Source organism: Otolemur garnettii, unplaced genomic scaffold, assembly GCF_000181295.1.
Source record: "Otolemur garnettii isolate 467f Iridium unplaced genomic scaffold, OtoGar3 scaffold00007, whole genome shotgun sequence".
In the NCBI taxonomy this organism is placed as follows: Eukaryota; Metazoa; Chordata; class Mammalia; order Primates; family Galagidae; genus Otolemur; species Otolemur garnettii.
The window spans coordinates 29,958,299-29,981,232 of record NW_003852402.1 but is presented as its reverse complement, the minus strand read 5'-3'; the positions used below and the strand labels follow the sequence as shown (position 1 = coordinate 29,981,232).

The 22,934-nt window shown below is 43.5% G+C and overlaps 1 protein-coding gene across 4 annotated transcripts in view; it reads right to left on the bottom strand.

The window, feature by feature from the left end:
• The window catches only part of POC1B (POC1 centriolar protein B), a 102,106-nt gene extending 90,613 nt beyond the window's left edge, over positions 1-11,493 (bottom strand). For 2 of the 4 annotated variants that reach the window (XM_023509299.1, XM_023509300.1), the window contains exon 1: positions 8,236-9,749. In XM_023509299.1, coding sequence (XP_023365067.1) covers positions 8,236-9,508 — 1,273 coding nt within the window. In that variant the 5' untranslated portion in view covers positions 9,509-9,749. Of the gene's footprint in view, positions 1-8,235; positions 9,750-10,026; positions 10,358-10,743 lie in introns of those variants that run through there. The other 2 variants (XM_003783366.3, XM_023509301.1) reach the window with 2 other exon arrangements.
• Positions 11,494-22,934: the final 11,441 nt, after the last annotated feature.

Sequence of the window (22,934 nt, the reverse complement as noted above, 5' to 3'; positions counted from 1 at the left end):
ATTTTAGCACTTTTTAAAACTATCACAGGAGAAGCTCAACAAAGCTACTGCCTAGGTTGCCGTCAAGAACCATATGAGAAAAAGAATTGGGGGCAAATTTTTATCATGGTTTCACTGCAGGGAAAGTTAACAAAAATTCCCGATTTCATTCTGCATCTGTTCAGCCCCCCAAAGAGAGAACTGACTTGTTCTTTCCCATCATCTATTTTACAAACACCCTACACATTAAGCAGGGGTTAAGTCAAGGACAGGATAACCTTGGAGGAAAAAAGGGGGGAAAGGGACAATTTCAGTAATTTTAAGTTGAAACTTCTAAAGAATGGCTCAGATTCTGCAAATCAGGTGAAAACACTTTTAAAATTCTTCGACTGTTTGACATTGAGTGTGGCCCTCTGGGAAAGACATCCACGGGGTTTGCTGGAAAAGAGGATGGCTCTGAAATCAGACTCTAAAGCAGGCTCCGTCAGGCTCTGCTTCTCACCAGCCGTGTGGTTTCAGACGAGTCACTGAACTTTCAGTTTCCATAGTCATAAAGGGACGGCAGCACTAACAGGCCATTGTTTTCTCCCTTCCTCTCTTCTCTCACCACCTCCCATCCCACTCCGTGAAACCTAAGCACCCACACCTTCTAAGACGATATAGAGGAAAAAATCCACCATGCGTCCGGGTTTTTGTTTCCTCCAGTCATGGCCTGGCCTCTCTGGTCCCTCTCACTGTGCCACCTGTCACTCCCATAATGCTCTGGACATCTGTCCTTAGCTGCCCCTGACAGCCAGGCCTTCTCGCCTTCCCAAAGCTACTGGTGGGCCACAGGAACATCTGCTGGACATCTCTGTGTATCCTCTCCTCCTCTCTGAAAGCCCCTCTCTCCCTTAATTAACACTTCGACTCGGCTGGGGACACCAAGTTCCCTGGCCATCGTTTTCTCTTTCACACATCACCCAGGTCAGGTCACAGTCTTCCTCTCTGTCCCAACTTGCAGCATCATGAATTCATTCGACAGATACCTGACCCCTGTGAAGACTAAGGCGTAGTGGGGGAGAGAGAAGCTCTCAGTAACAAAACAAACAAAAATCTCCAAATGGAGAGCAGCTTGCATTTAAGCGGAGAGGTAGGCACATACACCGTACCTAAGCAGGGAAGCGTATCATTTGAAATTGTGCTAAGAGATGAGAGAGGAAGTCATAGTGAGAATTTAGTGTGGGGGTGGAAGACGTACTTTCGACAGAGTGATCCGTGGCATTTTAAGTGGGGGCATGAAGGGCAAAGAGCAGGTCAAGCCCAGAGTGCGGTGGTGAAGACGGAGGAGACACACGGCCTCTGGAGCCCTTTCCTTTCAGGCCTTCCCAGAACTCACTCTACAGCTTAGTCACCAGCAGAACACGTCCCAAATCACTGACTGAAATCCTCCAAGAAAACCTGCTCTCCTTATCACTTAATCACTCCACCTCACCCAGAACTCCAAACCACTGACCTGTTTTCCCCACCGAAGGACTTTCCTCACCACCGGCAGTTCACAAGCCAGTGCATAATCTTCATTTTCCTCCTTATTCAATGTATTACCTCCCCTCTCACATATATATTCAATCCCTTGCCTCTCCCTTCTTCTTTCAAAATCCCAGTGTCTCTGGCTGTTCGGAGACCGCAGCTGTACTACTGAGTGTTGCTGGACACCCGCCTCCCCGACAGACTGGAATTTCACACGAGTCTTCCACCCCGCAAAGTTGTGCGTGAGTCTCCGTTAGTTCCCACCTGACTCTCGGCACAGACTATTTAACATCTCCTCCTCTTGCTTCTCCTCTACTCTAACCTTGGCTCTGACGACACCCTCCTATCTTTCTAGTTATTCCTTCTTAGTCTCTTCTGCTATCTCCTCTTCTGAGCTAAAGGTCTGAAATCTTCAGGACTCTGACTTGGGCCATTTGCTCTCATTGTTCCATATTGTTCCCGGGTGATTTCACCCATTCCCATGACTTTAAATATAGCGTCTATATGCTAATAATTCCTACGTTTCTCTCTTGCCCAGACCACTGCTGTAGTTTGAAGACCACCGTGCTAGTCTGAACCACCATCTTTCCTGCTGGTATTACTACAATAGTTCCTAAATGATTTCTCTACTAATATTATCTCCACACAGAAGCCAGAGTGATCTTCTTGATCATGCCATTCCCTTACTTAAAGCCCTTCAGCAATTTCCATGACTTTTAGAATGAAATCCTGAAACATGTCTTAGTTTCCTGTGACTGCTGGTATAAATTACCACCAACTTGAAGGCACAAAACAACAGAAATTTATTCTTTCACTGTTTTGGAAGCCAGCAGTCTGTGTTGTCAGGGCCACATGCCCACAAAAGCTCTACAGGGAATCTAACTCCTTTGCTCTTGGGGTCTGGTCCCTCTTGGTGCTCCTGGCCGCGTGGCTGCATCACTGCACTCTCTGCCTCTGGCTTCACAGGGCCTCTGCTTATCTCCCCAGTGTGGCTCTTACAAGGACATTTAAATGTTATTGGATTTAGGGCCCACCCCAATAATCAAGGATGGTCTCGTTCAGAGATCCTTAATTACATCTACAAAGATCTTTTTCCCGAATGGTCATGTCACAGGTTCCAGGGATTTGGACACAGACTAGGGACTGTCATTTAATACAACACAGCCTCCAATCTCCCTAGCTGTCTCTGCAACTCCCCGCAGCTTCATCTCCAACTCTCTCTCTCTCTCCCCTGCCCCTCCCTGCTTGCCCAGCTATACCCAGTCTAACATTCTTCACTTCCTTATCTAGGAAGCTCTTTCCCACCCCTGGTCCGTGCCCTGCTGTTCTCTTTCTAATCTTTACCTGGCTAACTTCCCCTTCACATCTTCAGTTAAATCTAACTTCCGCAGAGAAGTGTTCCTTGACCCTGTACATTTAAGTATGTCTCCACTGATATCCTCTCTCAAAGTGCCCTGTTCCTTTCCTTGACCACATTGGGCTGTTTTCCTTTGTTTCATCAAGTTGTATTTACACATGAATTTGTGTATTTACTGGCTAATGTTTGTCTCTACCACTGAACCAAGGAACTCTTCCTACTGTCTAATAAAACACATCTGTTTCGTGCACCTCTCCATGTATACCCAGAGCACAGGATGACATCTGGCACATAACAGCATTCACTAAACAAGGGAGCACTAAATAAATAGAGTACCTCTCCTCCTTTTGAACAGGATCAGATAAATGCAAATAAATGTGTTAGAAGGGGGACCAGAAAGCTGAGGATACCTCCGGCCTGCAGCAGGTCTCTCTCCCAGCTCAGCCTGGGAGAATGAGAAGCTTGGCACAAAAGGAGAAGTAACGGCCAATCAATGACTAGTAAGTTAAAGCGCTAGTATTCAGTTCTGCCATAGACAGCTATACAACTCAGAAACTCATTTCACCTTCTACAATAACGTCTACCTCCTGTCCAAAAGGACTGTTTGAGCTTTCTCTGAATTTTAGGAAAACTCCAATACAAACTGATTTCTATGCCCTACAGAGGACTAAGCAGAGAGACTCGCATATATATTTAACTTTCTTAATTCTGCTAATTAAAAAAATGACTCAAGTACCATTATTAATAATAAGCCCTGCTGGCTTGTGCTAAAGTCTAGCATGCACGCAGGCACACAGAAAGAAGACATCTTTCGTGGGACACCTGAAATTCTCCAGCCATTCTTCCTGAAGTATTTTTTTTAAAAATCGAGATGTAATTCACATCACACACAATTTACTCTTTTAAAGGGTACAATTCAGTATTTGGACCAAAGTTGGGCGACTACCATCACTAATTCCAGAACACTCTGTCTCATTACCACCCTAATCCCTCTCCTTTAGGAGTCATTCTCTCTTCCTCCTCCCCTGGACTCTGGCAACCACTAATGTCCTCTCTCTACGGATTTTTCCAGGCTTTTCCGTGAAACTGAAATAGAGAGATGAAGTGGTTCACAGAGTTGCAGGAGTCACTTAGGAAGAGAACAAGGTTAGAACACTAAGTACGTACGGTAACTTCTAAGTGTACAAAAAAAAAACCCAAAAACAGATGAGTGGAAATATGCTTCGATCACCTGTATGTATTCTAACGGTAGCTATAGACACCTAATGTTAAAGCTGAGTCCTTAGAATAGCCATTCTCAGGCAGTGTGTCTGGCCGGGGAGAGCCAAGGGGGGGGGGGGTTAGTCAGGAATCACTCCCGAGGAAGACAGGCACCACTGCTGGAAGGGAACTGCACTCGTGGGGAGGGGAAGTGCGAGGAGATGTGGTTTACAGGACAAACACTTTTCTTTTTGGCCCAGCGTTCTGGAATTGATGCTAATGTGCCCAGGTGCCCACCTGCTTCCTTTTATAATGATCCCAGTGGGTCCCTGATCATTTCCAGTGTGTTCATGAGTTAATGAACTCACAGTGCTAACACCACTTCAGAATACTCACCTCGGCTAATGACACCTTGGGGGGAAAAAAAGGAAGCTTGACTTTCTCAATATTCTAAGGTCTCAATGTTCAAATAAGTAAAAGAATGATAAACTTAACTTACCTCTGTTACCATCATAAAAGTATGTATACACACGAGCATGATCCCATACGCTAAAATCATCAAGATCCATTTGCAAAAATAATCAGACACACATTTTATTTTATATGTCTTAATCGACCTTGCAAACACATTAACAACAGAAAAAAAAAAAAGATGGAAACCACTCATTACACAGAAAAAAAATTCAAGAGGTTAATTTGAACTCAACATTCTTGGGGCTCAGTTAAAAATATTGTTAAAATTCAAAAGGACAAACAACTCAAAACTAAACATTTCATTAATTAAAAGCAAGATCCTAAACCCACTAGCTATATAACTTAAAATCATCTTGTCTTCAACCTAGAAAAGCTTGATTCGACAACACATAATGAACAGGCAAGTCTACTATAGTGAGTAAACAAATTCGCTGTTACGAACAAGTGATTTTGAAATTTAAAGAGATCCTTCTGATGACTAAATTATCATTTTAAAAAAACTGCTAAATATGCTTGTTTCGATACTAATTGAGTCATAGAATTGGACATTAAAGGACATAGTGAACTGAAACACAAAAACACAAACTGAAACACAGTGAACTTGCCCACAAAATATTTTCCTGTTAACTGTTACTAAGCATGTAAATTAACTTAAAAGATCAAGTCTTAATTGTCTACAGCCAAAGAGAACTTTGGTATTAATAAATTAAAATTGAGAATCACCAATATACTTTGTTTCTAGCATTATAGGATGGTTTTTGGAATTAAATTGGAATGGCCTATTTATAAAAATGTGAAAGTTTCCTTGTCCTGTTACATACACTTTTGTGAAGAATGAACAGACTGACTGTTCTGAATTATTGATGTAAATAAAACACCAGCCTAAAATTTCTTCCTAAAAGATTGTTGGGTCATACTCAGCAATTTAGAGTAAAAGGTAAATAAAGAATTTAGTACTTTACTTTTAAAAACCTCTGTTCCCTTTGGATAGGAGCATCAAGATACTAAAATAAAAATAACTCCAGTAAGTCATTCCAGAATATATCAATTTTAGTTCTCCCATGTGATAGAGGGCTAATAAGAATAAAAAATAAATAAAAAGAGAAAATAAAACAACAAGTAAAAAATACAACGTTTTTTAAAATAACTGACTGGTCAAGGGGAGTAGGTAGGTTTAGGAGATCTCTTTTGAAAAATCCAGAGCATTATTATAAATCCTTCTTAAATTAAACCCAGGGCCAAACACACTGTATGCAGAATCTGGACAACTCCTGGATAAATTTTAAGGTTGCTGAATAACTTACAAAATAAATGAACACATTTTCATTTTAAGAGGCAAAAGAGAAACAAAATATTGTAGATTGCATAGCAATTTCAATTTTTGAAATGGTTATCCTAAACCATTTTTTTAAATTCATATTTTGCAAAATTCCTCCTCTCCAAGTCATCAAGTACACACTAAAAACAAGTGTAGTCATGAATATTGTGGACTAATTCTTTATAAAACATGCATTCTTCATAAATCTAGACCAAAGTGAAATCATTAAAAATTAATTTTAAATCCAGCTTGTGATTTCTGGATATAATATTAGGATAAAAATCCTTTGTTTTCTTTCTTTTTTTTTTTTTTAAAAGCATGTTTACTTCTCAAATAATTTAGTTTGGAAAATATTTATATTCTTAGTCAAAACATTACTTTTAGAGTCTAAAGGTTTTAAAAACAAAGTTAGTTTGACAACTGTCAAAATGAAATGGCTACAAACACTGACTGCAATTTCTTAACCCACAGAGATAAAAACCACTTCAGTCAAGCTCGGTTCACTTTAATTTTAAAACCATTTCTCTCTTCCAGCTTCATAAGTGGACTGAACATTGCCCAATGGTTCAACATTACCTATGTCAGAGCAAAGAGATGTGTTGTAAAGATGGCACGGGGCCTGAGAATGGTATAACGTACAATCAGCATTTCAGAGCTGGAAGGAATCTTTGAGATCTCATCCAGCACCCACATTTTACAGATGAGGAAACTAAGGTACAGACACCTTAAATCACTTGACCAAAGTCACATTCCTCAGTTGAGCCATTTGTTCATTCAGTCAGTCATTTACCCACTTACCAGAAGCTGCCTGAATGCCAAACTCAGTGCTAGGGACCGAAACTGGAAGGCAGTAGTCACATCTGTCAAGGCTGTCTTTTTTCCTTGCATGTTGAAGATAAATCCTTAAATATACTGACCAACAAGAACTTGCAGACGACTTCCCCAGCCTTTGTGAATCTGGCCCACTTTCACTTTCACACATTTCACTAAACACCATGGGGTTTAACTTCTGAGAGGCCTCAATGGTGTTTACTTTAAATGACTGAGCATTAACAAAGGGGGGCCTAGCATTCTGAAAGAGTCCCTTTCTAGCACATTCATAAGTTAAGGAAGTGCAATCAGAAAATGCCCTACACAAAGAAAACAAGTTAATAGAGAGGACAGGTCACAAAAATCAGAGGAATCTGAGGTATCTATATTATAGATTAAATCCAACAGCTCAAGTGTACAAAATGCGGAATGTAAATATCTCCCCATTTCATTTAGATATGAGTATAGTTTTCGGAGATGCCCATATGTTAAAAAGATCTCGAACTCATATTCAAACTTATGCCCTCTAATGTATGGTTCGTACACCTAAAACTAGGCCTCCTTCCTTAAGATCAACTTTCCTTGATTTCTATTAGATCAGAGAATACTAGATTAAAAGAGAAACAAAACCTAAAATTTAACGAGCTGGCTAAAAGAACTTCAAATTTTGTGTGTTCAAAATAGCAATAGCTCGAACTGTACATTTATGAATTTTAATAAAAATGGGATGTGCAGTGAACTTACCCATCCACATAGATCACACCTCATTTTGCTTGGACTTTTACATTACATTACATTTAATGTTAAGTCTGGCACTTAAAGGCTTTGTGTATCTCAATTCACAGTCAAGTTCTTTAAGGCAGAGTAAGAGACACATTGACAAAGCTTTTAAATAAAGCAATCCATAAGTAAGGCACTTTGAAACATTAAACAGCATCCCTCCCTGCACCCAGTTTCAGTGTAATATACTAGAAAGAACCACAGCTTCTCTGTGCACTCACAGATGACAGTCAAGGGACTTCTAAAATATAATCTTCACTGAGGTTCTCTGAAGGCTCTTTGACTTTCCTGTAGCTATCGTCAGCTCATGATGAAATTTTTGCTTTGCTCTTCTATTTCTCAAAACTCCAGATTTGATTTTTATCTAGAGCATCACAAGTTCTCATTTGTACACTAGGTCGGCCCTCAGGTGTCCGATAAGCACTAAGACACAGTCCTGAGTGTGGATGAAAAATGGTTCCATCTTCTTTAAAATGCCAGATAATGTTTGAGGGAATAGGCAACCCATCTTTAGGACAATTCTGCATTCCCACATAATTTTTTTGCTCCGGAACCTCTGCACATAACTCCGTCACAGAATTAAACCTTATTTCCTTGTTTGAAGTATATTCAAAGAATTGATTGCCTCCTTGACCATGGCATCCAAACAGGGAAAGGTTAGCACCTGTGGGATTGTTGTCAGGGGAGTTATAATCTAAACATTCAGAAGAGATCCCCGAACTGCGAATAGCCCCATGCCAGCCTGGCCTATCCTCTGGAACGTGCAAATTAGGAAACACAGTTTTCAAATACCAGTCAAAGCTCTTACATCTCAGCCGTTGGCGTAATAGTTTTCTTTCAGAAATATCACCGTAAGTCTCTTTCCTTGCTGGAGGGTTTCGATTGTAGAAATGCTCTTTGTACTCGTCCATCCACACTTCTGCTGCCCGAGCGGTATTCTGTAGGAAGTTGGGACGAGCATACGGTGCCCGCTTGGGGAACACGTGGCCCACGTGGGAACATGGGTGGATCTCCAATTTGCCACCACATTGCCACACCCTAAAAGACAGCTCGAGGTTTTCACCTCCCCAGACTTCCATCCCTGTGTCATATGTTCCGAGGTACTGAAAATACTTCTTACTGACAGCAAACAGTCCTCCAGCCATGGTGGGTGATCTGATGGGGTCAATTCTTGATTTCCTCCTGTCCCTTTCGTGTTTGGGGACAGAATGCCACTGAAACGTCAAACGCCAGTCAAACCCACCAATCATGGGCTCCCCGGTTTGCATGTAGAATTCAAAAGTATTCCAATCGATTGTGTCTATGACAGGACAGACAACTGCTGTTTCATCTCTACCAATCCTTTCCAAAAGTGGTTCCAACCAACCAGAATTACACTCACAGTGACAATCCAGGAAAGTGAGGACATCCCCAGTGGCAAAAGTGGCACCAATGAGGCGGGCCCTAACCAGTCCCTCTCGCTTATTTGTTCTAATCAAGCGAACTCTCTCGAGATTGCTGATGTAAGTCTCAAGCTGTGTCTTCAAATAAACTCTGTCACTCAAGTCATCCACCAAGATGATCTCCTTCAGAAGGACAGCAGGAGAAGTTTCTAGAACACTATGAATGGTGCGGAGCAGAGTTGACCAGGCTTCATTATAGAAAGCAATAATAACTGAGGTGGTGGGAAGTCTCCTATAGTTGAACTTCTTGGATTTACACTCATACATTCTTTTATCCTCTATGTGGCGGTGCAGGGAAATCCTGTCACTGAGGTAAATATTGATGGCATATCTCTCAATGAGTTCTTCTTGCTGCTTCAGTTCACCCTCGTTGAGCTGGAGTTTGCTGGCTTTCCCCCACTCCCCAAGTGCATGGGAATTTGCAGGGGGCTTTTCATAAAGTGGACGAGACAAATCCTCTGCCTGTTCCTGGTGATCCGGGAGCCGTCTTGAACCCAGCTCCCCAGCACGGCCGGTTCCTGGGGACGCATGGAAAGAGGAAACCAAGAACTCCACCAGGATATAGGCCACTGTTAGAATCGCCAGTAGCAGGCAGCTCCTGCCTGCCCAAGTCCACCTCACGGCCATCCGGATCCTCATGGCCAGGGCGCAGAGGCAGCCACCCAGCCACTACGCACGGGAAGGGCTGCGGAACGGCAGCTCGAGCTCCGGGCTCAGGTAGGGTGCACTTGCCAGCAGGTCCTTCCTTTCATGCAGGCGCGCAGCTCCCCTCCAGCCACCTGGGCTTTCCAGGGCTTACCTGAGACCTCTCGCTTCTCGGCCTCGGCACAGCCTAACTCCTCTCTCCGCACTTCCTCCTGTTAGTCTCAACTTTTCACAAACTCTCCAGCCAGCACCCCACCCTCCCCGGGCCGAGGACAAACCCCTCCCCTTCCCACACACTCCTCCTGGTGGTTAGTTTGCGAAAGTCGCTTGCCAGGCCCTGAGCGACAGATGGGCGGCTCTTGGCGGGGCCCGGGGCCGGGGGGACCGTTGCTCCCAAGCCCCACACAGGTCCTGTAGTTCTCTCTCCCAGGGGCCCAGCCTGCATCGGAGTAAAGGGTTCCGACCAGTTGAACGTTAGTTTTATTTCAAAAGAAAACAAGACTGAAACTTACCAAGTTGTTTGCCGTTGGGGCTGAAGTCCACAGTAGTGATCGCAGCTTTGTGGCCTTTAAAATAACGCTCCAGAACCGGGTCCTCCTGAGAAGGAAAGTTGTCACATTTTGAAAGCAGGTGCAGAACTCGACTTCTGGGGGGTGGGGATCAATGCTGCCCCTCCCCGGGGGTCCTGCCTGGGAACGGCCACCTAGGCGGTGAGTTTGCGCGGCCGGGGTGCCCACTACCCCTACGGGGAGATGCTGGGCGCCGGTGGTCCCTGCAGCAGCGACAAAATCCTCCATCCGCGCGTCCCAGAATCAAGCGCATCTCAGGGACCACCTGGGCAGCTCCTCTGAAATGCACGTTCCGGGGCCCCTCCCGCCGGGACTGAGCAGGTGGCGCCTGGGGTTTGGTATTTAAAAAAACTTCCCAGGTGATTCTGACGCAAGCGCTCCACGGAAACTCGGAGAATTCTGGAGGCCATGGGGCCGCCGGGCTCTGTCCGGAGCGCTGGGACCAGCGTTCGGGAGCCGGGTCTGGGCTGGGCGCTCCAGCGACCCAGGGGGCAAGAGAGTGAGACCGCGGACGCCCCGAGGCCAGGGGCGTAGGGCTCAGGACGTAGGGTTCAGGTCCCGGCTGCAGACACCTGCCTCCGTCTCCCGCCAGGTGCGGGGCGGTCCCCACCTGGCCTCGCACCCAAGGCTCCGGGGAGGGGGGTCCCCGCCCGGCCTTACCGTGGCAGAGGCCATGGGAGGAGTGGTCGGCGCCGGGATCCTGCGGGTGGGGGAGACCCGGGGAGGGGAGGGGACGGGGTAGGAAGGGGGACCGTGCGGCGCCCGGAACCGTCTGCCCAGAGTGGCAGCGCCTCCCGGTCACTACAACAACGGCGGCCCAGTCAAACCCCGCGCTCCAGGCATGTCCAGTCGAACCCCGAGACTCCGCGAGCGCCGGAGAGCGCGGGCCTCTGCGGGCAGGCGGTCTGAACGCTCACAGGTCAAGTAAGGCTTCACACCGAAGCCTACGGTTTACTAACACTCGCGTTTCCCCGGGTTTGACGTCCGGAAGGGGCTAATAACGAGGACAGGAATGAGACCGAGGAAAGCGAGGGGGATGGGAGCCTGTGATCGAGGCGATCAGCGTTCTATTACGTGTTAAAGAGACCGCGCCCGCGAGTTTCAAGCTGGTCCCAGTTTGTAATGATGAGGGAGCGAGATTGATATGGAGAGGGACCGCTTACTAGTTATCAATATGTTCTAGGAAACTAAATCTCTGAAGGACACATTTGAATTTGTTTAGGCCTCTTTTCCAGTGCCCTGCATGGCGTAGATTTACAGAGGGTGCCCCCTTACCAAAGTATACATACACATTTTAAGAAAGAACGAAACTGTACTAGAATTGTAATACTCAATAGATACCGATCACAAAAGGTGAGTACAAGGCCCGTTGAACACCTCTTGTAATTGCAGAAGTCAAACGTGCCTTGAGTGTTACAAACTTAATATATTTTTTTTTTCTTAAAATGTATATTCCTTTTTTTGGCACTCCTGTATGTAGGTGCTTGGGTACACCTGATCAGTAAATGAGACGAATAAGTGTCTATCCTCTTAATGCTTTTCTGTGAGTGTTTCTGTTCTTATCTGCTCCTTTGGTGGCTTAGAGCAATAAACTTACACAACAGCATATTTAAAGTCTTTAGGAAGACTTAGAAACGTGGTTTTTATTTGAAGTTATTGGACAAACTTTTTACAGCCTTTCTTACACTTAATAACATCTGTGCCTCAGAAAAACTCTGAAGTTGGTAGAATTTAAAAATACCATCAACATTTTCAAATTACAAACTTTATTCCTGGATATTGATCTTAGAGCTTATGTAGACACAACTCTTCCAAATCTAAGACCATATCCTTTTTATACCCAGCCTCAGAAGGTCTGATCTGAAAAATTACATATAAGGGTTCTTGACAGTATAAAATGGATTGGTAGAACACAGTTGGTAAGATATATACCTTCATTACAGATTTTCTAACTGTCTAGTGATTAGTTAATTCAAGTATAAATTTGTTGATTATTTGTCATTTGTTTAGCTTTAAGGGATACAAAGGTAACGGAGATTTTTTTCCCTTCCCCCAAGAACTCACATATAGGCTGGGCGCCCGTAGCACAGTGGTTACAGCATTGGCCACATACACCGAGGCTGGGTTCGAACCGTGTCTGAGCAAGCTAAACAACAATGACAACTGCAACAGAAAAATAGTCAGACATTGTGGTGGGCACCTGTGGTCCCAGCTACTTGGGGGGCTGAGGCAAGAGAATCGTTTAAGCCCAAGAGTTTGAGGTTGCTGTGAGCTCTGACACCACTGCACTCTACCCAGGTTGACAAAGTGAGACTCTGTCTCAATAAATAAATAAATAAACACATGCATCTAGGTTGATGAGTGTCATATTTGAGCATTTGTATTGTTGGTTTAGGGGCCCTATTCCCAGAGACATATTCAACGTATTTGGGCTGGGATCCAGAGCTCTACTGATACAATAAGCTCCATGGATGATTCCTATGGGAGCCTCAGCCATGTATATTAAGAAACATTGCTCTCCTCTTGGAGATGATGTGCTAAGTATTGATGCCAGCAACTTGTCAGCAAGCTGTGGCAGGTCCCTAAGTTTTGCTATTTAGCCCCAACCTCGGTTTGCCTTATATATATATTTTAAAAAGCCTTGCATGCTTGAAAATAATGCTGGCTACTGGTGGGAACGTAAAATGATATAGCACTGTAATTTGGCAGTTTCCCAAAAAGTTAAAGTTGAACATGAAATTACCTTATGATCCAGCAATTCTACGGCTAGGTATGTTACTATGTTACCAGCCTCCAAGTAGAGGTATTTTCAGATTCTTTGTGACCATAAAAAAAAGGATTTCAGGACACACTACATAGGCTAAGCAAGCCGCTTTTATTGAAAGTGAAAACGAAAGTACCTTCTCTAGAGAGTGGGCAGGCTGGAAGAACTCCAGCAGAAGGGAAAGGGGATTTCTGCCTTAAGAAGTCTCACTAATTGAGACTTCTCACTAATTGAGGGGAGGCTAAGGGGCTGATTTTTCCCCTAAGAATTGGGGTAGTAATTGCTAGAATTGGGTTCCCTCCCATTTTCATACTTTATATAGTTGTTTCAGAATGTCGTGGCAATTTCAAGGGCAGAGGACTTTTAAAACCACGATGACAATGACATTGTCAGGAAACAAAGTTTGACCCAGACAGCCGAGGGGCCAGGTGAAGCTGGGCCTTGTGTGTGGTTAACAACCCCCACCGGAGTTAGATTTTAACACCTGCACCCAGTCTGCCAGCCCTGGCATCCTGCTCCGAGCTGCTTCTGCCTGCAGGTGGTTTATTTCAGCACCCGCACCTGCACTGCAAGCCCCTGCATCTGGTCTCAGCCCCGTCTCCTCACAGATACCCTACAAGTGTTGAAAACAGATACTCCAGTGGATGCTTGTGCAGCAGTGTACATAACGGCATGATTTACAACAGCCAAAAAGTGGAAACAACCCAAGTATCCAACAGACGACTGGATAAACAAAATGTGATGTATACATATAAGGAAATGCTAACCGGCCATAAGAACAGGAGTGAAATTCTGATACATGCTACAAGGTGAGTGAACCTGGAAACGTTATGCTAAGTGAATAAGCCAGACACAACAGGACATGTATTGTGTGATTCAATTTCCACGAGGTACCTAGAAAAGGTGAGTTCATAGAGGCAGAAAGTAGAAGTTATGGCGAGCTGGGTTATGGGAGACTGGGGAATTACTGTTCAATGGTTTCTGTTTGGGATGGTGAAGTTCACACATCACTGTGAATGTACCTTCATGCCAGTGAATTTTACATTAAAAAATGTGCAAAATGGTAAATTTTATGTTCTGTTTCTTTTTCTTTTCTTTTTTTTTGAGACAGAGCCTCAAGCTGTCCCCCTGGGTAGAGTGCCGTGGCATCACAACTCACAGCAACCTCCAACTCCTGGGCTCAAGTGAGTCTCCTGCCTCCACCTCCCAAGTAGCTGGGACCACAGGTGCTCACCACAATGCCTGGCTATTATTTTTGGTTGCAGCCATTCTTATTGTTTGGTGGGCCCGGGCTGGATTCGAACCTGCCACCTTAGGTGTATGTGGCTGGCGCCTTAGCCCCTTGAGCCACAGGCGCTGAGCCTATGTTCTGTATTTTATGTTCACCAGAAAAAGAATGCCAGAAACTGAAGTGTCATCAAGACCTTAGGATTGCTCATAGCCATGACATATCTAATATTGGGCACAGCAAAGGAACAGAAAAAGGAAGAAAAGGATTTAAAAATCTCATTCAAATGAGAGAATTTAAGTGTAGATTTTTTTCTAGGTCTTTTAGTAGAAGTTTTGTTTTCTTTTTTTTGCTTTTTCCCCAATTATCAAAAAACACATTTTTTAATTGAAAATATGGGGGATGGGGAAAATTACTGATCATTGTGTCACTTGATCTTTAAAAATGTGCTGTCTAAAATGTCCTCATTACATGCTAGTTACTCCTTTAAGTACCTTACAGGTTTTTGACATTTAATTCTCATAACAATCTTATTAGATGCTGTTATTACCGTTGCCGTTTTACATAGGAAAAAAGTGAAACGCAAAGGCATAGGGTTACTTGCCCAAGGCCCTTAGCTTAAAGTTAAAGAGTTGAGGCTTTCAGACACCAGTCAGTCGGCCTCCAGAATCCACCCGAAGTCATCATGCCTTCTGCATGATTACAGGCGTTCTGTAAGTATGTAACATTTGGTATTTTTGCCAAAGTTTTAATGGTAAGATTAAAAAAAATCATATATTTCCATTCCACTGTCCTCATTTGTCATTCCAGACTGCTGTCCCCAGAGTTCTTTTCCATATATGATTTTGTTCTTTTCTGTTTTTCCTCACTTTGCAAACCGCAGAAGCTCAGAGGTAGACATTTGGAAATGTGGTCACAGTTGGGGAAGTATGTTCTAACCTCAAGCTTACGTGCATGTAATTCCTCTTGCAATACTGATTATCTGAGACCTCCCCACCTTGCAGACTTATGGTTAATATGGATGGGAGCCCCAAGCACGAGCAATATTTGAAAACCTCCAAAGTGTCCTTGGAAGCCAGGTATTAGGTAAGGGGTACTGACCTTTACTTAGCCCTTCTATTCCCGGTCCCCTCAAACCAGAAATTGAATTTATCCATTTGCGCGTTATAAAAGGTTATTTTTATTTTAACACCACTCATTCCTAGGCCTTCAAATTTGGAAATGCAGGCCCAGTGCTGAAGTGCCACCTGCTGTTCACAGTACTACATGGCAGCTGGAGAGAACGGGCTTCCCAGCCTGTTCACAAGCCCTGGAAGTCTCTTCTTGACACAGTTGCTGCAAAGTAGAGGAGAGCACAGGGGAAGGAAAAGTTTGAGATGGATGTGAATCAATAAATCAGTACATTTTTGAATAAAGACTTATTTTTTTAATCAATAACCTCCAAACTTTATCGACTATATAGGATACACAGAATATTTTATCTTCCCATCTTTCTGTCCTGTAGCTCTTGCTACTCTACAGGTGCTGTCCTCTCCCTTGTAGAGTATTTCAGGAACCTCTCCATTGATTTGTGACCTTAAAACTCTCCCCCCACATGTCTGCCCTGCACACTGCCAACACATACGTAAGAATCCCCAAGTAGCTAGCCAGAAGTACACATCCCGGGCCCCACCCCAGAGGTTTTGACTTAGGTCTGATGGGAACACTAGCTATCTGTATGTTTTCAAACAAGCTTTCTCGGTGATTCTAATATATATCAATGTTTGGACATCACTGTGCATCTTGTGCCGCCCATCTTCTTTAGAATGAACTTCAGGTGCACCCTTCCAAGGCCTCAAACCACCTCCTAGTTCAGATCTAACTACACGTGTCTCCCAAGCCAATCCCTAAGCCACTGGAGTCAACCATGTACATCCACCATTTTTTAGCCTTTCCTAGAACTGCTCTTGTAGCTGTAGATGCCTGTGCTACTCTCTTACTCCAACTTCCACACAAAACCATTTTAGGACCTGGGAAGTTATATTTATGTGAAACTACCTCCCTCTGTACCCATCCCACCTTTTAAAAATGTGATTTTTCTCCCTCTCATTCCAAACCTTATGCTACTTAGAGTTCTGAGCACTGTTTTCTGTTGCCATGTCACATCTATACAATGTTTCTGTGTCTGCCGCACTCATTATAGTGAAGGTCAGTAAGGCCCAGACTGCAATGTATCCACCTTGGTGTCACTCTGCAGGTGACACAAGTCCAGACACATAGTAGGGGCACAGTAAACGCTTTCTGTGTTGTTTGAGGACCTACCTGGTGGCTGTCCAGCTCTGCATTCATGGAAAAGGCCGATAAAAGAGAAAACGTGATCATTGTCTGTTTAAAATCTAACTGAGGAAACAGGACCAACCACACATACCAACTAGTGAAACTAATCAACAGGAAAACTCAGTTATGTGAAGCAGTGAATCGTGGTTACTCTATAATATTTTGTAACATTCCTATGATCTCATGGACTTCAGTCCAATACAATTTTGTATTTCAATAGTATAAAATATATTTAAATCATTTGGTCTTTGGAGATGTTCTTATATCAGAAAGACTTTGTAGGAGAAGAAGGGCTTCAGCTGTGATTTTAAACGTTAGTATTCGTGGGCTCAGCGCCTGTAGCTCAGTGGCTAAGTGCACCAGCCATATATACTGGAGCTGGCGGGTTTGAACCTAGCCTGGGGCTGCCAAACAACAATGACAACTACAACCAAAAAATAGCCAGGTGTTGTGGCGGGTGCCTGTAGTCCCAGCTACTTGGGAGGCTGAGGCAAGAGAATTGCTTAAGCCCAAGAGTTGGAAGTTGCTGTGAGCTGTGATGCCACAGCACTCTACCCAGGGTGACAAAGAGAGAATGTGTCTCAAAAAAAAAAAAAATTAGAATTAGTGGTTGCTAAGGGTGGAGGGCAGAAGAATGGGAAATAATTACTAATGAAAAAAGGACATCTTTTTTAGAGTGATGAAAATGCTCTGGAATTAGTGGTGATAGTTTTACAATTTCATAAATGTGTGAAACCCCTGACTTTTACACTTAAAACTGTGAGGTCAATGGTTCTCAACATTAGTGGGCATTAGAATCACCCAAAGGGACTTGCTCACCTGAAGAACTTGTCAAAATAGTGCAGCACCTGTGGCTCAGTGGGTAGGGCACTGACCCCATATACTGAGGGTGGCGGGTTCAAACCCGGCCCCAGCCAAACTGCAACAAAAAAATAGCTGGGTGTTGTGGTGGATGCCTGTAGTCCCAGCTACTTGGGAGGCTAAGGCAAGAGAATCACCTAAGCCCAGGAGGTGGAGGTTGCTGTGAGCTGTGACACCAGAGCACTCTACCGAGGGTGACAAAATGAGACTCTGTCTCTAAAAAATAAAAGAACTTGTCAAATTGCAGATTGCTGGACTCTACTCAGAGTTTCTCTTTTAGCAGGTCTGGGATGGAGTCCAAGAATTTATGCTCATAACAAGTACAAATTCCAGGGTGTGGTGCTTAATGCTGTTGCTGAACCATCCTGTGATAATTAGCACACTAAACAACAAGTAGGCAGGAAGAGAGACAGAGAGCAAAATGGTGTTGGCCAGGTCCGGGGGGTTTGTGACATAGGGAGTTACTGTTTGGTTCTCGAGATGGTTGGTTACATGGTTATAAAACAATGTGGATATACTTAATGTCACTTAGATATACAATTAAAAATAGTTAAATAGCCAATGTTACATGTGTTTTAATGCAATAAAGAAAACTAGGGGGTAAGTGTTGAAAGGGAAAAAGGCACATGAGTGAAGTCATCACACTCATGGAATGAACTTCAATACAATGGAGGGCTCTATAAAAATGAAGGATTCCGGGCTGGGTACAGTGGCTCACTCCCTGTAATCCCAGCGTGCAGGGAGACCCAGGTGGGTGGATTGCTTGAGCTCAGGAGTTCAAGACCAGCCTGAAAAAGAGTGAGACACTGTATCTACTAAAAAAAGTTGCCAGGTGTTATAGCAGGCACCTGTAGTCCCAGCCACTCTGGAGGCTGAGGCAGGAGAATCATTTGAGCCCAGAAGTTGGAGGTTGCTTTGAGCTATGATGCCAAGGCACTTTAAGTGAACAGAGTGAGACTCATCTCGAAAAAAAAAAAAAAGAATTAAGGACTGTAGCATTATTGGAGTAGTGGTAGTAGAATTATAAAGAAAGAGATAGATATGTGTGCAGGCGTAGCATAATTAAATGAATTATGGAAGGGGCAAAAGAATCCGAGGTGCTGTCCCTGGTCCTGAAGCAACAGTCTCTGCTGGCAAATGGCTCTTACCAGTCCTAAAAAACTGGTCATTTCTCTCCAGGGACTGTAGTTTAATGTTCAATCTTTTACCCTCAAGATGCTGTAGCTTATGCTGTCTCAGAAAAAAATATTTTTCTGCCTCAGAAAAAATAAAATCATGGTAGCAATTCACAATGCACCTCACTAATCCCGTGTATTTTGACAGCTGTAAAAGAATGTTGACGCTTAAAAGAATGTTTCTCCCTTTTCCAACTAGAAAGAAAAGAGGGTGCATGCCTTCCCATCAAATCATAACATTATACAAGGGAAGGTCAGTTGCTGTGAAGCATCCTTAAGACTTTCCAAGTCATCACACAAGAGGGATGAGGAGGAAGATGGAATTGATGTGGGCTGGCAGGTCTTTGCTACAGTGTCACACCTCAAAGAAGCTTCCCAGACCACTCTGCTTACTGTGGCTCCTTCTTCCAGCCACTTTCTGCCCCATTACAATATTGTGTTTTCTTCACAGCCCTTGCTGTTTCCTCTACTTGGAATGTTCTTCCCCCAAACCTCTGCAGGCCTCACTTCTTTCACTTGAGTTAATTCTCACCACCTTCTCTAAATTGAGTGCCTCCTCTCATTCTGTATCACCCTGCACTTTAATTTTTCTTCATAGACATATTCCTCCCAACTAAAACCGTGGGTGAATGATTTGGATAGGTATTTCTCCAATGAAGATATATAAATGGCCGATCAGCATATGAAAAGATACCCCAACATCATAGTCATTAGGGAAATGTAAATCGAATTCACAGTGAGAGACCGGCACACACCCACTAGGACGGCTATAATTAAATAGGCCAATAATAACAAGTGTTGGTAGGATGTGGAGAAATGGACACCCTCGTAAGTTGCTGATGAGAATGTAAAACGGTGCCACTGCCTTATACCTAGGAGTGGAACTGCTGGGTCCTCTGGTAACTCTATGCTTAACTTTTTCAGGAACAGTCTGGAAATTCCTTATGGAGTTAAATATGGAGTTACTGTATCAGTCAGTAATTCCTCTCATGTACCTATCATTGGATACATACATCCATGCAAAAATGTGGACACAAATGTTCACGGTGGCATTACTCAAAAAGCCAAAAGTGGAAACAACCCAGATGTCTATCTGCTTACCAGGTAAACAAAATATGGTTCATCTATACAGCGGAATATTGTGTGGCAATTAAAAGGAATGAAGTACTGATTCTTACTTTAATGTGGGTGAAGCTTGAAAGCATTATGCTAAGCAAAGAAGCTGGACACAATGTTTTTGCTTTTGTTTTTTGAGACAGAGTCTCATTTCATCACCCTTGGTAGAGTGCCCTGGGGTCATAGCTCACAACAACCTCAAACTCTTGGGCTCAAGCAATTCTCTTGCCTTGGCCTCCCAAGTAGCTGGGACCACAGGCGCCCACCACAACATCCATAGCTCACAACAACCTCAAACTCTTGGGCTCAAGCAATTCTCTTGCCTTGGCCTCCCAAGTAGCTGGGACCACAGGCGCCCACCACAACATCCGGTTATTTTTAGAGATGGGGTCTTGCTCAGGTTTGGGCTGGTTTCAAACTCCTAAACTCAGGCAATCCACCGGCCTCGACCTCCCAGAGTGCTGGGATTATAGGCATGAGCCACTGCGCCCGGCCAGGAATATATGTTAAACTAGGCTACTCTGCAGTTTCTTTCCAATTATAAAAATTATTCTAGTTTAGTCAGTAATCTTATAGCAGGGCCATTTTCATCATATTCATGTTCCTGAAAAAATGGCTTTCGTTCTATAAACTTGGTCACTAGTCGGTAGCCCACCCACTGAAATACGTCTACAGAGATGTTTTGTTTGCTTGTTAAAGTGTTCAACATTTGAAAACATTTAAACACTTACAGGTGAGCAAAGTACTCAGTTCGACTCAAAACACTTCTTGTTACTGTTGCACATGGCTGGAGTCAGGTCCTTAAATGATCTCCTGTCCCTTTGTATCAGTCACAGAAATCTAAGTTATGCTGTTTGGCTGTTATGATGCCAAAATCTCGGTGACTTAAAACAAGAAAGTTTATTCTTTGGTCTCATCACACCTCTGTCAGAAGTCAACTGGGCACTCAGCCCCTACATCCTTGTTTTCCTCTTAGACATTTGCTGTCAGAAAAGCCAATATCAGGAACTGTTCTTCTTGGTAACTGCTGGGAAAGAGAGCAGATGGAGTCCCTGGTGGCTTTTTAAGGTTTCATTGACCAAAGACAGTCATCTGTCTGATAGAGAAGTATAATTCTCCCAGGAGAAATTGGTAAACAGTGATCCAGTCTAACCTAGTCTTGGATTGAATGCAAAAATAAATCCATTTTATTAATTTGACAATATCAAAATTTTTCCTATCTGAAAATTGAGAAACATCTCAACTTTTTGACCATTTTTTTTGCCCCAACATACCTGAAGATTAATACACTCAGAACTTGATTCTCAGTTGAGGCCATGCACCCCTGGATGAGACAGGAGATGGATCATAATTGTTTTATTTTGAAAGGTGGAGATTGGAGGCAGGAAACATAGGTTTGAGTTTTATTTTATTTTCTGAGCCAGGCTGGAATGCAGTGGTGTCCTCATAGCTCACGGCAACCTCAAACTCCTGGGCTCAAGTGTTCCTGCTGCCTTAGCCTCCCAAAGTTTTGGAATAACAGGTGTGACCCACCTTGCCTGGCTTGAGTTTTATTTTTAAATAAAGACCCCACAGCTGATTCTGGCTTATTGCTCCAGGGTATTTCGTCCTTGTTCCTATGAGGAAGGATTATTAACTTAGAGGCCGACTACTAACTACTATTTTGTTTTGTTTTTAGGAATTCTGATCTGGCCTCAGAGGCCCACTGCTTTCAGAGAACACACAGATTCATATATATAACTAAAGAGCAGCAGGAAAACATTATAGCCAAACCATAAAGGATTAATAAAGGACTCAACTAGATTTGTTAGTAAAAAGTAAGTACTAATTCATTTTCAAGTCAAGATGAGTAAGGAATTAAGAAAACGAACTCAGAGAGCAGCCTGGAAATTTCCATTAATTGCCATAAAATCATCGAGAGTCGTTCATTTTCGAATTTGGCATTACAGAGGTAACGTAGCATTCTTGCCATCTTTTGCCTAGCAGATAGTAAGTGTTTATTAAAAGTTAGATCCCTGCCCCTCCTCTTCCTGAGCTTCTGAGGTTTAGGCAAACACTATTTACCAGAGTAGGGAGAAGGGAGGCAGGTAAGAGGTCAGTACTGTGGTCTCTCCACGGACCCAGTCTGGGCCTCAGAGAGACAGGACACAGGGAGAAGCATCAGAAGCTGTTTCATGATTGAGCCTGGTGCGACACTGAGCTGCAGTGCTTTGGGTAACCTGCAGTCAAAGTAGAAAACTGTGATGAAAGAAGAGTCTCTCTCCTAGGTCCACGCAGACCCCAGCAGGGCCCAGCTACAGTGGAGAGTGCAGAGATTGACTTTGCTGGGTGGTTGAGAATTATCCAATTCAATGCAGTAATTTAAACTGGCGGTTCTCAACCAGGCACAGCTTTCCCCCAGGGAACATTTGGCAACGTCTAGAGACACTTATGGTTTGTGGGTGTGGGTGTGGGTGCTACTTACTGGCATCTGTGGGCAGGAGTCAGGGATGCTGCTGACACCCTGCGAGGCACAGGGCGGGCATCACAACAAACAATCCAGCCTCAAATGTCAATAATACTGAGTCCAGAAACCATGATTTAAATGGAAGCACTTAGTACATTACCTGGCACTTGTGAAAGGCTCAATAAATGTTGATTTACCCTGGGTGGATCTCCTGGTGTCCATAAGGTTTCAAATAATTGTAAATTCCCTAAATTCACCACACATGGTCTATCGAGGGTTTTCTGGACCAAAAAAACAAATCCCCTTTTTTTTAGTTTCTTGAATTGGTATGAGATGTGATAACTTATATTCATGAAATACATATTTTCCCTAAGAAACTGTTATCAAATCATGGTATGTAGCAGTTGACAGCGTCTTAGCCTCCTGGAAAAGCAGCAAACTCCATATTCTTCTAAGGTTCTAGGCTTTTATTTCCTGCTTTAGATCAGGAATGTTTGAAAGCCTGCCTGGAGACATGATAAAGTAAGCTATTTATATATTAGCCAATTTATGATCACCAGTTACATAATCATTAATTGACTGTTCTCCTCTGCTGCTGACTAATACCACTGTCAGCTTCTGTACATACTAATCTTTCTCGATGATGCATATTCAGAACAAAAGAAAATCACAAAAATCAGCATTGGTAGAAGCCCTGTCCAGCAGGCATCTCAGTCTCCTCCTTTTAGAGATGAGAAACCAGGTGCCCACGAAGGCTCATTGATTTGTCCAACTCTATTCCGCTAGTGAGTGACAAAGGTAAGCCTAAAGTTGAGGGCTCCTCCTCAAGTAACTGAAAATGTGTAATCTTCATTCAGAGATCATTGCACTCCGTGTTCTATGGAATATATTTTTGGTCCTCAAGCCACATTGATATATTCATTCTACAATTTTTTTTTTTTTGAG